General features: G+C 37.0%; 1 protein-coding gene across 5 annotated transcripts in view; it reads right to left on the reverse strand.

Moving 5' to 3' along the window:
• Nucleotides 1-2,443: 2,443 nt before the first annotated feature.
• ANAPC10 (anaphase promoting complex subunit 10) overlaps nucleotides 2,444-16,561 on the reverse strand; it is a 39,874-nt gene continuing 25,756 nt past the window's right edge. For 3 of the 5 annotated variants that reach the window (XM_055700615.1, XM_005440910.4, XM_055700614.1), the window contains exon 5: nucleotides 2,444-2,829. In XM_055700615.1, the coding sequence (XP_055556590.1) occupies nucleotides 2,599-2,829 (231 nt within the window). In that variant the 3' untranslated portion in view covers nucleotides 2,444-2,598. Of the gene's footprint in view, nucleotides 2,830-5,870; nucleotides 7,254-12,768; nucleotides 12,901-16,561 lie in introns of all 5 variants that reach the window. The other 2 variants (XR_008730618.1, XR_008730617.1) reach the window with 2 other exon arrangements.

Raw genomic sequence — 16,561 nt, forward strand, 5'->3', positions numbered from 1 at the left:
CTCAACAGTAAAGCTTAACATCCTCTAGTTTAACATATGTATCATAGGATGTTAAAAATATCTGAACGGCATCTATGATTTCAGAGTAGCAGGAGAAGTAGTTAAGACAAGTTTCCGCTTATTCAACTGCACTTTCAGGAATAACAATTCAAATTTGAAGCCAATACCAGCACCTATCCTGCACGGATTTTGGAACCCTGAAAAATCAGTATGAGCAGGAATAGCTCTCTAAAGATGCAAAAATGATACCTACTGAGGCAGGACAGAAATAAGCATAATAAGACTGCACTGCCAGGCCTGTTCCTAGTCTACTGGGTAATGTTTGTCATTGAGCAATATTACTTTGACTTGATTAGCCTAAAGATAACAGCTTCTGCTTTGAACTGTGTACCCTTATTTGTTTATGTAACCCTTGAACTGCTACCCGAACCATTCTTGGGGATGGTTCATGTAGAATGTATTCATGTCCTTTTGAGGACTGGTCTTCTGTGAACTAATTAAAGAATAAATGCACATATTATTTAAGTACATAATAAACAGAATGACATGTAAGAGAGAAGAAAACATTAAAGCATCTTTGAAACAAAATATTTTAAGTGTTACTGACCAGAGTTCAGAAGATGTACCAGAGAATTATCTGTGGTAGAATCATTAGAGTAGGGAACAGTGGGTTGAGAATACAAAGCTAGGATAGATAACCACAATCTTACCTTCTTAGAGAAAATGGAAAACTGCATGACTAAAAATCTCCTTTTGTAAAAAAATAAATAGATTTATCAATAACTTATCAAGAATAACTGAATAAATGTATTTTTGGTGGGTTGTTTTGTTTTGGGGGGTGTGTGACAGAAAAATATTAAGTGGTACATAAAAAGTACAAATTCTGCTTCAAATAAGTGAATACAAATGTACAACTCCTTAGCACTATAACAAAATCCACTGAACTAACAGATTTGGTGAAAAGCATGAATTCAACCAGCTTCTGATAAACAGGAATTCTGCTGTTCATACATCCTTTACATGGAAAGGTAAAGTACCATTAAGGTCCTCCTGAAATGAATGAATCCACACTTAAATACAGAACTCAGGCTAGTCATGGACTTCTCTAAAAGGTTCAGCATCAGGAAATGCCTATTTTAATTACCCTCCTAAAGACTCTGGAATTCAGCCAGTGGACAAAACTGTTCAGTAAAAAGCTTACTTCATAAGTATATAAAGTATTTTAACAGCTGAATCTTTATCTTTCTTTGACAATCTTCCTGTTTTCCTCCATTTCACTTCCTTTCTCCTCTGGAGGATGCGGTATCATTGTTTGATGAGCCTCCACTATTACCAGCCTTTCCTTGATAACAATTAAGAGGAGTGTCAGAAGCTTTTCTTGGCTGAGATTAGTCTGGATTTACCATCAGCTTTTATGGTGTTAGAAGGAAGAATGGCTCTGATCAGTACTGAACATTTTAAAAGAAACCCTTGTACTTCAAGAGCCTCTCTTGCTAAAATGTATTTAATATTTTAAAAAGGTGAAATAACTAGTAATCAGATTACAAGACATTAGTAGAGGTGTTAAATATTCCTATTCATAGCAAGCAGACAAAGCATACACTGTCCTTGCCTTGTTCTTTACTTAAGAACATGTTAAAGAAGGTAACCTCACACTCATGCTATAAGTTCGTGTTATACAGTTGATTTCTCAGTACTTTAGAAGGTGCATTGGACCTTCAGGTTCATTCCTACTGTTACTGTACTCCTAATTCTCCTCCTGTTTTGAACAACAACATTTAGATAACCTATACTCGATTTATCTACATTAATGCATAGGCTATATTCAGTTATTTGGAAAGGTTGGGTTTTCTTCATGTTGTTGTGATCTTCATTGCATTATTAGTTACTGGACCAGGCTCCCCAGGCAAGTGGTCATAGCTCCAAACCTGTCAGAGTTCAAGGAGTATCTGGACAATGCTCTTAGACATATGGTTTAGTTTTCCGCAGTTCTGCAAGAAGCAGGGAGTTGGACTTGATGATACTTACGGGTCCCTTCCAACTTGAGATATTCTACAATTCTACGATTACTTTACAGTTACAAAGAAGGCTAAATCCATGCAGATGATCATTAAGCAGGAGAAAAAAAAAAACCCAAACACATACAGAAAAGGGTACAACACATTAACATAGGCAGTGTCAGGAAAATACTACTGGCAATGTCTTTAAACCATGTCTGTTCAAGAAGAATGCTCAAAAAAAAAAAAAAAAAGGAAGCAACTTCTAAGTAAAGGAATGAACAGTAACACTATAGAATGAACTGTTTCCATGCATGATCATTAGGGGAAGAAATCACCCCAAAAAAACCCCAATTGTATTATATCAATTACTGATTTCCAGTCACAAATAAGTTCTTTTAAAGTACCCAAGCTTTTTTTGTAATTCAAAATTACAGACTACAATATACTGTAACACAAGATTATCTTTATTTCAAAATTGTACAAAGTATAAACAGAAAATATAATTACACTGCAGTAAACCCTGCCCTTTAACTATTTGAATACTTAAACAATGATACTGCCATCAAAATATGCCTTTATTATTTCTCATCAAGAAATTTTATCTTATTGAGCGATACATCATGAAATCAATTGTTGTACATCTAGGAAATTTACCAATAGAGCTCTCTTCCACTGGGGTGTACACTTTGATTTGTCTCATGTGAGTGTCTCTTCCATTTTGGTGATTCGCTAGAACAGCAATCTGAATCATAAATGTGCGAATAGGCTTCTTATGAGTATCTGTTAAAGGAACATGAATCCAGCCGCTTGGTTCCACTAATTCAAGTTGCTGCCAAAAACAAGACAAAAAAGCAAAACATTCAGAAATTGTTAACATACTTAATATAAATGATCAGATATTAAATCTGTTTTATAGAGCAGAGTCTTCCAAACCAGATTTTAGTTACTTTTTTAAATGAATTTGAAATAGTACAGTGGAGTAATCATAGCTAATTTACTGCTGGTGTAATTGGATGCAAGTTGGTTCAGCTGGCTACAGTTCTGTTTGCTTTTGCCTTTCAGAATCTACCCTTTTTTGTACCTTAACATAAAAATCAATATAAAAGGTACAGACTTGAGTATAAATCCAAGTCAACACAGCACTACTTGGAGCTTGTTACTGAAGTACACTGCTCAAAGATGACAAAAATATGCATCTTAAGTTGTTTTATCTAGGCAGTCTGAACCAATATGCTAGAATGACTTACGCAGGAAACCAAATCCACACAAAATCTGGTTTGCAGAAATTCCTTACATTATTAGGGTGAGGAAAAGGAAGGTGACAGAGGAAAACATACAGGGTAACTCGGACTTCATCTCATCCGTGTGTCAAAACAGAAGGCTGGCCAATTAGTAATTGCTGCACAGCCATTTATCACATTCTAAGGTCCATTTTGATTTGGCTTTTATACAACAAACCAAGTGTGGTTTTTTTTATTTTAATCCTACAGAAACTAATGTCAAAGCATTGGAAAAGAATTGTGTTTTGTTAACTCTAAACCACATCACTGACATCAGCAAGCTGAAATCAAGCTAGATGTTATGCAGAAGTGTGGTAACAGCTTTGTTTAAAGCTTGTTGCCCAACTTCAAAGCACAGTTCAAAACACATATGGAAGAGTACACAAGTAAGCAGGAGTCTTGAGGGGGAAAAAGCCAACCCCAAACCCAAAACAGTTGTCCACAAGCAAGTGGATTTCACACAGCTAAGCAAGTAAGACTGCTGTTCTTAGCAGTCAAGTCCCTCTAAGAAAGTTCTATGCTACAAGCAGCTCAAAATGCCCATCTTTCTCCTGAAAATACTGCATGACAAACATCCTGTCAAATGCCTTTCCTTTGCTGAAGCTTTCAAAACACCATCTGAGATCTACTGTTTCTGAGGCAGCAAACACCCTGAGGGAATGACCCAAGAAACAAGTTTAAAGTAAGTTTGATGACTACTTTAAGAGATCAAAAAACTCTCTCACACCTCCACCTTAAAAAAAAAAGGAAAGAAAAAACCCACCACAACCCAAAACTCTCCACTGCTGCAGACTGACCAACAAATAATTTCCAAAGCATTAAATTCACTAAACCTTAGCAGCAAATTTTTCACTCCAGAAGATACGGACTTCCACAAATGCACATTGACTTACTTGTTGTAGCCCTGTGCCTTTCAAAAATCTTTTTTTTGCATAGGAAGCATCAGGTAACAGTTGGTTTTATGAAGCGATTAAACTCATGTACTGTTGAAGAGGCTTTGTAATGGGGAAATTTATCATGGAGACATAGTAGTCAACGGTTTGATTAAGTATGCTTTCCATCTCCACAGTGAACAGAAAGGATGAGGATCCCAGTAATATCATATTCAACTAGTACTAAGGTAGAGAGGCTATTTTAGAAGATAATTAAAAGGTTATTGCTAACTAAACTTGAATTTTAGTATTATTCTCACTCTCACCATTTACAAATTTTGACTGCTGATTCAAAGTGGAAAATTCAAGTTCCCAAGGGATTTTTATGCTTGGATCAGTATGAAATTGATTAGTTAATACAGTAAAAGAAAAAATTAGCACTTTCTGTAAGTTGATATCATTGGTTTCAGACAGATCCAATATAGTTCAGGTTTGCATGCTTTATTGGGAAAGAAATTGCAAAGACTGAAATAATGACTCCACCTCCAGAAACAAGGGATTGGCAAAACGGGAGTATTTGTACAAAAGCAAGTTGGATGCTTACTAAGTTCACAGAGAAAATCACATATTTTATCTCAAAAGAATTATTAGGGTCATGAAGGTAAGCATTGGAAAGTTAAAAGTTGCAAAGGTTATTTTACTAATGTAGTAATATAGTTGTATCTTATTAGATAAACTTTTGATTACACGTTTCCCAATGCTTTGTTTCACCCCTGATCAACGGGAGGTGGTCATATGCTTTATTTATGGCATGTTATTTTTCAGTTCTGCTACAAAGGCCACCAATTGCTTCATGAGCCTTTCTACAGAAGGGACAAGTAATTTCTACATCCGTAAAACAAAGTTTCACATTAAATAAGCCATTAGGTTAATTAGATTAAAATATTCCCTAGTTCCAGATGTCAAATTTCACATAGTTTAAACCTGATTTTTAGTAACATACAGTATTTTACATGAGGCTTGGCTCCCACTGAGTTCACTTGCAGTTACAAGTGTCTGCATTTCTGGAAGTTGTAAGTGTTCTCAAACCAGCTACCAGAAGACACAGTCTGAGCAGCCACTTCAGAACAGTTATTTGAGCGCATCATGTAACAATACCACGACTAAGCACAGATTGCACACAATTCATCAAGCAGCATTCAATTGCCTTAGCCACAAAGCCTTCATTTTTATTCCTGAAATCTCTGCTTCACTTCACAAGTTCAAACTTCTGTAACATATGAATACACAACCTTCACCGTAGAAATCTATCCTGATTTGTCCTCAGAACAGACCCCTTTCCCCGTTGCAATTAAGTAGGTGCTACTTGGACAAAGCATGCAACACTTGTAAATAAGTTGGAAGCTGTACTACAATGTATTAAAGCGCAAGAGGTCTAAGTTAGACTTAAGTGTTTAAAAAAAGTGAGCTCTATTTTTGCCCTCTAAAGAACAGTGTACTGTGACATTTGAGTTTAACTTTTTAAATTGATGCCTACCTAGTTCAGTAAAATGATTAAAACCTTGAGACCCACTCAACGACTGAAGTTTAAATATAACAAACCCCAATAATTATTATCTGAACTTCCTCTAGAAAAGGAAGTAATATTTTGCCAGTATGACACACATTTTCTGCGACCAAAGGAGTAGTACAAATCAGACACACACACACACACATACTCTCCTAAATTCTTCTTCTCCGCATCTGTCATGTTCTTTTAGATGAATGAGACAGTTTCCTTTTCCAGAGGACCCAAGTCCTTCAGCAGGGATGAACAGGCCATGGGAATAGGCGGTGGTGATACATGACAAAGTGCTGTCCACTCTTAGTTCAATGTCAGCACCCGGATCCAGCCATTACAATTCCTAGCAGAAGTAGGATGAAATATGCAGCTCTACGCTGCCTGGAGCACTCCCAGCGTGAACAGAATCTAAAGGAAACTTACTGTGAAGTTTTAAGAAATTCCTATTAAGCCCATGAAAATGGCAACCTTTCAAAGCCTTGTAAACCGGCCTGGAAATTTGGGTGGATTTTTACAGGGAGGCAAAAGGCATATCCTCAACACAAAGGCTGAACTATTGCCAAATTTCAAATCCTTGCTTCAGAGCTTGGGGGCACTGGAGCATCAAAGGAAGACACCAGAATATTCTCACACAAGCAAAATAACATACTCTTCACTAGCCTTATTCTTGGAACAGAACTGCTTTGGCTGAAACTTTAAAAAAAATTCAACCCAAAGCAGACATCTGGCATGGAAAAATCCTTATGAACTGAACTTTGGCAAAAGCTATAAAGTAATTAAGAGTTAAGCCTTAAAAAGGAAAGGGTCATGCAACCTTAAATACAGGTGGCACTAGCATCTCTACCTACAGTAAATACTATACTTTAAATCGATTTCAGTTGACTTTGCTGTCAACCCTGTTCTTCAAAACCACTAGCCACTCTATAGACATACATATATGTTTCACCCCAACTCTACAGCATAAGGCCATTATGAGAAAACGCCAGATTGTTTCCTCCTATGTAGGTCATTAAGAATCAGTCACAATTAACTGGCTTCCAGGAAAGTTTTAAAAATCAGCTGTATTATTAATTACCCGAGTGAAACTAGACATTGGAAGTTCTACTGTTATGTGTTTGCCCGGCAAAGGTTAAAAAAAATGGAAACAAAGGAAAGAATCGATACAAGTTCAACATTAGTAACTCAGGACAGTTCCTGCAGCTGTAGACTAATCTTACATACAACATACTAAAAGCCAGGGTTGTGGAGGGGATGGACTTCTTTTGTGTGTTTTTTTTGTGGGGTTTTTCTGGGGAGGAGGAAGGGGGGTGTGTGTTTGGGGGGTTTTTTTGTTTGTTTTTCTTCCATACTATAGATTTTGTGAAAAGTGGTAAACAACAAAAGCATGAAAGTCAAAATAAAGGAACAAAGGGATAAAAATTGAAGTGGAAAAATCACTCACCTGTCCTTTGCTGCTGCAATACACTCTTATCTATCTCTTCTCCTGCTTTGTCTCCATCGCTTTCTTACTTTTCCTGTCCTTTGTGTGCTACAGCTTTACCTATGGACATATACTCCCACTCCAGTAATCCGTGTTATTTCGAAAGCCAAAGCACAAATAATATTCTCAATGGAAATCTCTTCCCAGGCCAGTTTAATAGCCCTGTTTCTTCACTTTATTGTACATTCCAGAGGTTCTACAGAATTCCATACACATTTGGCAAAGCTACTGTTGCAACTAATGGGTGTTCTACCATAGTAGATGCAAACCACACAAAATATGTATCAAACAAAAAAATAATCAAGGCCAAAGCAACTTGACGCTACAGCTCAGAAAGATGACTGAACACAAGACCAGAGATTTTACAAGGAAGCTTGTTCTATACTGCTATTGCTGGCCTCCTTACAGGGTAGGCAGGAAATTATTTATCCAAAAGAAGGCTTGTCTATTGTACTCAATCCTATTTAAATCGAATATTGACCTCTTTTCCATACCCAGTGATATTCTGCTTAAATTCTGTGAAGTCTTCAATGCAGCATGTAACAAACTGCTACTTCTACTAGGCTTAGAAACCCAGCCCAAGTGGTTTGCTATATTTACAGGAAGCTAACATCCTCAGAAAAATACATGATTTTTGTTGCCCTATGAAGATATCTCTTGTGAAGATACAGAAAGGAAAAGAACTTGCTATAAGTAGTTTCATATTCAGGGTCACTTTACAAACACATCCCAGAGCATAAGCTAGACAGGGCTCCCAGATTTCAGAGGATTAAGTTTTTCTGTGCACGTATAAGAAAAATCAGCCTGTTTTCTTCCCTGGAGGGAAAAAAAAAAAAAATCTCTTCTGAACACACATACTGACAGAAAACTGAGAATTACTGCTGCCGTCACAGCTTCAGCATGATACATGATTCTGGGATATTGGTACCTCATCACATTTCCATTTAATCATGTGTACCACTAGATCTAAATGGCAACAAATATTTCTAGCGGCTGCCTCTAAAACAGGCTGCGAAACCAAACAGTGCTTGATTTTGCTCCTACTCTTCTCATAAAACTGTTAAAGCTGCTGCTTTTTATTTTAGTGACTTAGCCACCTTTGAAATTAAGAGGAGTGGCTAGACTCTTCTTCACAAATACAATTTTCCTTTTCTATGTGCTTAACTATTTCTTACCATAAAGTTATATTTAAAAAGCCTAAACTTTTCAGAGGAGAGGTTCTCAACAAATAAAGCATTATTCCAACCAGAAGAGGATTATAAAACTAAGTTCCAGAGAAAATAAATGCTATCTTCAGAAATGAAATATTTATCAATATAGAGATTTTCTCCGAGTTGAGAGATCAAATATGGGAAAGGCTTTTCCCTGTTTAGCCATTGTTTCATTACAGCTATCCAAATATGTTTCCACGACTGGGAAGGAGAAAGAAGGCTGGCTAAATTTCCAAAATTCTCTTTCCGTACCTGACATACCCTACCATATAGCTACCAGGATTCAGAATCAGTAGACCTCTGCATAATTCCAAGTATTGGAACTGTCAACACATGAAGTAGCAGAGCTTGGGTTTCAGCCATCACTTCACTTAGGAAGTAAGAGAACCAGTTAATAGCAGTGATGCACCAGTTCCAGCAGAAAAATGAAGCATGTCCAAAAGAAACTTTGCAAGTTCCAAGTGAGTCAAAGGAGGGACACCACATTAGCAGCTCAACAAGAAACACAGAAACACGCTCAAAGGACCCACTGTGAAAAGCACACTTCTTTACTCTAACGAAGCAACGACCACCTAAGGAGGTGGCTCTGTGGTCTTAATCAATCACCTACTTAAATGGTCAAGAAATCTAACTTCAGTCCATTAGGTAAGAGAAGTTTTCCATTCTTCCAAATAGCAGTTAATGAAGAGTCTAGAGGAACATAGTCCACCCCTCAGGAAGATTCAACTATGGATTTGGGCAGACAGGAGACTTGTTGCAGAATAAGCTGTATTAGGCAGTGAAATTTGCAACTATTAAGAATTCCTATCATATATAAGCTTTATGTTCAAATGAGCTGAAAGTAGTAACTTTTTGAAAGACTGGGAAGGTTTACAAAGAGAAAGGTCAAAAAGAATCCTTGCAAAAAGTTTTATATAATCTCGTTCAGACTACTGTGCTCTAGATTAAAAGTAGTAAAAATTAACCAGTGTCCACCTGTTAGAAAGTTGTATCCGATTAAAATAAAGACAACTGAACATACAAGCCAAGCTAGAAAGAGTAAGTAAGGTTTCCTGATATAGATTACCAAAATAAGTATTTGTCAACAGAATATGTATCTGAGGCTAGAAGCAGCATAGACATCAATTAGACCAGAGACTCTGGAAACACTAGAGAAGTGCTCAATCAGCTCAACGAAAGAGGGGAACACTATGACAATGACAAAATATATTAGGCCAAATTTTTACGAATGCGCTAAATTTTACTTCATTTTGCACAGATCAGTTTTAAACATATCTTGCCGAGTTTCTCTCGGAATCATTTGTACCTGTATAAATCAAATACATCAAGTGTGCCAATTCAGTTTATGCAATTAAGCTGTTTGCAAGTGACAGTGTATATATGTCCAGAATCACCCATATAGCTTGTCTTCATTTCACTCATTTCTGAGCTGTTGAATGAACTAGCAGGAAGTCTCACAAAAATTAAATATTCCTTAGAAAGTGCTCTGTAAAGCAAGGCTTCTGCTTTATTATGACAAGCAAAAGCAGTCACCATCACCTTGATAATCTTTCACTGTGAACTCCTGGTAAAAGGCAGACATTTAAAAACTGGACTTAGAGCCTTTGATGGGGAAGGAATCTGCTAAGACAGTATGTTATCCCACTGTGAGGATCTCATCCTTTGAAGTATGATCAGCAACGTTTTAAATACACTTTACAAGTTGTGGAAGAGCAACAGACTGACGTGCAAAAAGGATCCAAACCACAGAAAATTTATTTTTGTAAAACAACCAATACATCATAAATAGCATAAAACCATTAAATTGGAGGCTTGTGTAATGCTTGGGACTAAAAACACAATGTTTCTGCATCACTGGAAACTTGCAAGTAGTTTTCACATAAGACCTGCATTGGATGGATGGAGATCTGCAGGCACATTACTGACACAATGCAAAAAAAGCTATCGACAAACTGTCTGAAGTCTGATCAGAGATTTATTCAAACTACATCCTGCCCCCAGCTCATTGCTATAGTTACCAACATAAGCATCAGTATGAGTTTGCCATGGCTATCTAACAGGAACTGTGATACAGAATTGCCAGTGGGCATTACCTCAGGGACACAAAAATACATTTGAAGAACTGGAATTCATCAAAACAGCATCATATCTAACTCCTATACTGCCTAGTGGTTACCTACATAAAAAGAAAAAAACCAAACAATCTCATTCTATTCTCATTTCCTTATGATTTAACACCTAAATTACTATGGTTTCTTAGAACAATGTAGTTTAGCTGCTATGATTGAACCTGCCACACCTCCAAGAATCGCAGTTACTGCAAGTAAATAGCTACTCTACAAGAATGCGTTGATAAGTTCCCAGTGTTGGTAACCAGCAAGCCATATCCTCCTTGCATGGTGGGCCAAGGATTAGCATCTATAATGCTTAAATAGAGATTCTTATAGTGCCTTTCCAAATTTCGTGTTTGGATTACATATGCAGCACAACACATGTTGGAAAATGTCAGTGGGTAATATCACATTGCTACCCTGTAGATCACAGAAACAGGTATGTTTCTGAAGTAAGCAGATGATGTCAATTGAGCTATGACAGAAGTGATTCACCAGCCAATTTATGAAATTGCTTGACTAGTCCATTTTGATATTCTTTAGAATCATGCGTCCTGATTAGAATTTCCCCATACAGTAAAAAAGCAAGAAACCATTTGATTTGATTCTGCTGAAAAACCAATGCAATCTCTTCCCAGCTGTTCTCCATTGATTCAGACAGAATTTCAACGCTATAATAGGAATAAACCTAGGAAGAACACAGCACTGAAGTTTAATCCATGAAATGTTAAACAGGGAAAGTGAGGTTTCACATCATTATTGCCTTCCTAGTTTGTCTCCGAAATCAGAGGAGAAACATGTAAGAGGACAACAATTAAATCTTAGATGTGATAGGAGTCTCTGGTGAGTACGTATGCAGATAAAACTATTGTCAAATGGGTGAAAATGGGATACAATTGCACATGCTGTGTAACACCAAGAATTTTATGGCATGCACTTGCAGGAAAAACAGCTGTTTCAAAAATATCAAGTGATAAAGAATCCTAAGTACTGATGTCTGCAAAAGGGTCAAGGCTGTACTGAACTGCCTGTATAAATAACTTCTGACAGATGAAATCACTTCAGTGGAAATTCCACAGGCTGATAAAGAGATGGTCTGGACACGTCTGGAGGGGGCCCTGTCCGTGGTACTTAAGCAACCACCACCCTGCCCATCACGCTCACACTGCTGTATCTGCTCACAGTACCTGACAGTAACACTTGTACAGTCAGGTACACGCAGCCTGAGACACAAATAAATAGCCTGCCAAATGGTCAATTACTGTGGATTTGTCAGCAAAAACTTTTTTAATTGTTATTTCAGAAAATACTGTCTGCTTAACTCTGGGTGGCAGAAAAAAAAGAGCAAGTGAAAGGAAAGAAGAAAAAAAAAATAGACAACAGTCTTTGAATACTTCATCTTCCAGAATTTGGCTGAAAACAACTCTCCATTCTAGAAAACGTAACTACAGAAAACATCAGGAATTTGTCACAAACTGTTTGCTAGGAAAGTCTCCCTGGAAAGAAAGGAACTGTTTTCACATTTGTTGAGGCAGATATATTTATTTTTTTTTAATATGTTCTGTGATGGACTACGCATACTAAGCTCAAAATTAATTGAAAAAATATATGTCAAGATGCATATGATGTTTCAGAGAAGGCCAAACGTTAAATAGGCTTAGACAGTTTGCTCTCAAGTCCCACATCTTCAAAATCCTTTTTTTGTTGTTGAGCAAGGTCACTTGAACTTTCACATAATAGAGTTTATACTTGACACATCCATAAATTAAGTCTCATTAGAGAAGGACTGTCTGTTTCTGTATGAAGTGGCAGCCAACCTATCGACTGGAACTTAAGAAAAACACAAAAACTTTCTCCCTGTCCCTTTGAAAAGCTGCGTGATCAAATTAGCAAACAGTGACGACAGTTTTGTATGGAGTTTCACATGGGCATGTATGGAAAGAAAGTCTGAAACACTAAAGCAAATCTTCAACCCACAGCAGGAAGCAATCTATGTTTAGTTTGGTTTCAGCTAAAACAGATTTCATCTTAAGAGGAACCTGTTGCTTCAGAAGAAATCCCATCTCCAATTGAAATCAGTCATAACAGCTGTGAAATTCTGGATGTCTAATGAAAAATGGCTTTCAGAATTCATTTAAGGATCAGTGAAGAGCAGAGGAAGGGAAGGCAAACATATCCTAAAGCTCATTAGTATTCTCCTGCTGGGACCTACATCTCATTAACCAGCTGTCACAATAGACAGGAACGTCATACCTTTGATGGTGCACTGCTATTAAACTTTGAGAAGACTCCGGGTACCAAGGGAAATCCTTCAGACCTACAGGGACTTGGCTCCAATGTGAATCTCAGTTACTTCCCTTGAGCTTGGCAAATAGTATGCTGAAGCTGAAAAAGCAACAAAAAAAATTCTTGAGCTTATACTGTAGAGTGGTGGCCTGGCTGACAGTGACAAAAATAGGTAATGCCACCCAACACAAACTTTCTGCTTCAGTTTGCCTACTTCTGGTACCTAAGTTGTTTAAAGTCTAAGTTGCAGACATACTGGAACAGACTGCATCTGGACAGTCTCGTCTTGGAAATGAATGACAGAAAAGCCATTGTTTGCTGCAAGCCTTTAAACTTCCCAAAATTCCAGCATTCTGAAAGAGGGATGAAGGATATATTTATATTATTATTTACCCAAAACCACCCCACGGTACTATCCAACTAAAATTATCAGTAGCTCAGAGTATTGTAGATGCAGATGGGAGAAAGGAAACTGTACATTTAAACCCACAAAAAATTACTACAAAAACATAGAGCCAAGACTGCACATTTAGAAACTAGTACAAATCCCATTTAGTGAAATCAAACATTTTATACCTTTTTGGAAACACTTCAGATCATAAAAGCTTATCTTACTGCAAAGTTTTTTCATTTCACAGACAACTAAGGAGGAGGCCCCATATACACAAGATAACAGGTAAGTATCCTGCTAAGTAGGAGTCTGGCAGATGATGAGCAACTGATACAAGTCATTCTTGGCATGCTACGTGACAGTACAGAATAGAACCAGAAGACAGTAACAATTTTATGTTTAAAAGAAGATAAACTGTTGTAAAAATTGATCAAACTATTGCATAAACACGGAAAATGTGATTAACAGAACTGTTTCTTCAAAAACCCTTCCAGGAAGTTTTACCTGATCAGAAGACAGGAAAAACACAGGGAGACTGCTTTATAGAAAGGAAGTGTCAGACATTGCCACAAAAAAAACCCAACAATTCCCCAAGTTCATTCCAACAAATGGTACTATCTGTATTCGAACTTTCTAGTCACAACACAAAACAGTGACAGAAGTATCAAAAAAACCCCGTCTGGTTAAGCATATGGACTAAAATTTTCATAATAAAGGAAATGGGGTACAAAGCTCTCAAAAATTACTTAAGATAACACATTATTAGCCCATTAATTTAATTTCTTAGTCATGAATTTCAGTTCCCACCACCCCGCAACAGTACTGAAAAGCCCTAAGATTGCCCAATTCCTGTACTGAGATCTAAAAACTTTAGTCCCTCTTCAAAGCAGCAGCCATGCAAAATAAGGACATCTACAATTTCCAGGTGAGTCAGGCTGCTCTCAGGGAATATAGCAGCACTTCAACCATCTACTGAAGAGAGGCAGGGGAAACCAGGAAGCAGGATAGCAGCAATGAAAGAGCTATACAAAGAGAGCAGAAAACAGATTGAACAAGAGCAGTGGAACATGCTACAGCAAAGAAGTTTGAAAATATATTTTAAAACCCTCAAAGTTCAGGTGAGTTTACATTACAAATGGGACTGCTGACTAAAGAACAGGGCAAGGTGTTAATATTGGCAGCTGCCTTTTCATAAAAGGTAACAGAACACCACAGGATCCTACAAGAAAGGAGAGAATAAGCAGAATTTCCTGTATGCAAAGAAAAAAAGTGCTTAACAAGTAATGATAGTAGGATTTTCTTGTAAAGTGATGGCCTTATAAAAGGTAATCTTAAGATGACCTTGAGGCAAACAGAATTAAGACATCAGAAACAAGGAGACTGAACAGCCTAAATGAAGAGGTTCTATCAATTTTTCCAAACCAGAACTGCTGGGTACGAGCAGAAACAATATACATTGATTGTACAGATGCACTGCATTAATTTATTACAAATGACAGTTAAGTGACTGGAAAAACTACTGAGAAATAACTAATCTTACAAAGGTGCAGAGGTTTGCAAAATGGATGAAAACTGTACTTCTCATGTCTGCAGTTTCCATTTGTCCTAATGTTATGATGGCATGATATTATGTTTGTGTGAAATACTATGTTTTTGTGAAAGTGCAAAAATATCAGCTCATCATTTACCTTCAGAATTGTTTAGCCATATCCAGGAAATATGTCTAGACATAGCTACAGTTAAATTACACAAAGAAAGTGTTTGAAAAAATCAGATTATGCAATGAATATTAAAGATTTAAGTGTCTGAAAACAAGTCGCACCAAGTTAATCCCATATCCAAGCATCTTGATAACTTAGCAAAGATAGCCTAGTGATTACACTTCATGCCTTGCACTTTGCATCTCAGAGAATGCTTGAATGCTTCAGAAAATTACAATGGGAAATTAATAAATGCAAGAAAATGGGAATATCATGAGATTTTAGTAAGTCAACAGCAGTAGTAGCAGCCAGCTGCTAGTTCTCAAGCAGCCTTTATAGATGAGGGAAAGAAAGTACACCTAAAAGAAAAGCATTCCCCTCACTGAAAAAGGCTCTTACTACACATTAACAAGAACTAGATTTCTGATCTTCTACCAGAAGACGGGCCCACAAAACTGCATGGCTCCAATATTTTCTCTGTTACACAAAAATGTAGCTCCTGTGATTTTATTTGTTAGAAAAAAAGACTGCAATAAATTATACCCGAGTGCTACCAAATTAAAAAATCCTACTTCTTTTTTACCAGCAAGAGAATAAGTTGTTGTTTTGTAAGACACAAAAACCACTGGGGTTAAGTGAAAGCATTTCTCCTGGTTTCACAGGAATTACTTGTTTCTGAGCAAGCAGGGAATGAAAGGGGGTTGCCCCTCCTAAAATCAAGGAACATAAAGACCCTAAACCTATATAAATAATTAAAAATGCTGCAGAAGTACAGTATACTAAAAAACTTAAACATTTTTGCATTTGAATAAGGACTCTGTGGATGCAAATACTCAGTAAAGGCAAGTAGGGTGAAATCAGATAAACTGTAACATTACTCAAGTTCATTATAGCATGCCAGATTTCAATAAGCAAACGCAGAATAACATTTCACAGGATCGAGCGCAGATGTAATGCTCAACTCGAGGAATATTTACTCATTGGAAACAAATGCAAGAGACTGTTGTGAAAACTATTTGTGTAAATTTAAAATGCAACGCAGTATCTCATCTGAGAAAGATCCCACATTCATAAACACATCTCACTGGAGATATATTTTTGTACAAATGAACTTCAAAAGAAGAAATAGGAGTGTATCTGTCAGAGGTTCAGCTGGGTAGTTTTATGAGCCAGAATACACTTCCATAAATTTGCAAAGCTGGAACCAGAACTGTTGCCCAATGGAAGCATTTAATTTTATACCTACATGCGATTTTTTTCTTTAACATAATGGAACAAACGCAGTAGAGTTTTACCTTTTGCTTGTGCCTTCTTACAAATCCACATACAAGTGTGTCCAGAAAAATGCAAGCTTATGTTTCATTGTTTAATGTGGAGGTCAGCCTCTGGAGTCTACTCAGTCTAGATTATTTCTGGAGTTCTTTCTAGGAGTCAAAGATTCCCCAAGTGACCATCCACCCAAAGAATGTACAGTTCAAAAAGATATTCAGATGGAGCTATATGGTGCTGGGCTAATGACTACCATACTGCAACAGCATGTCTACTATAAACAGCAGTCTGGAATAGTCTTAATGCTATGTTCAACAGATGTAAGAATATCAGCTCTTCAGTAAACTGTATGGGAATTGAAATAAAATTACATTGTGTATGCTCCTCAAGAATGAGTGGG

This window comes from Falco cherrug, chromosome 1 (assembly GCF_023634085.1).
Source record: "Falco cherrug isolate bFalChe1 chromosome 1, bFalChe1.pri, whole genome shotgun sequence".
Taxonomy (NCBI): domain Eukaryota; kingdom Metazoa; phylum Chordata; class Aves; order Falconiformes; family Falconidae; genus Falco; species Falco cherrug.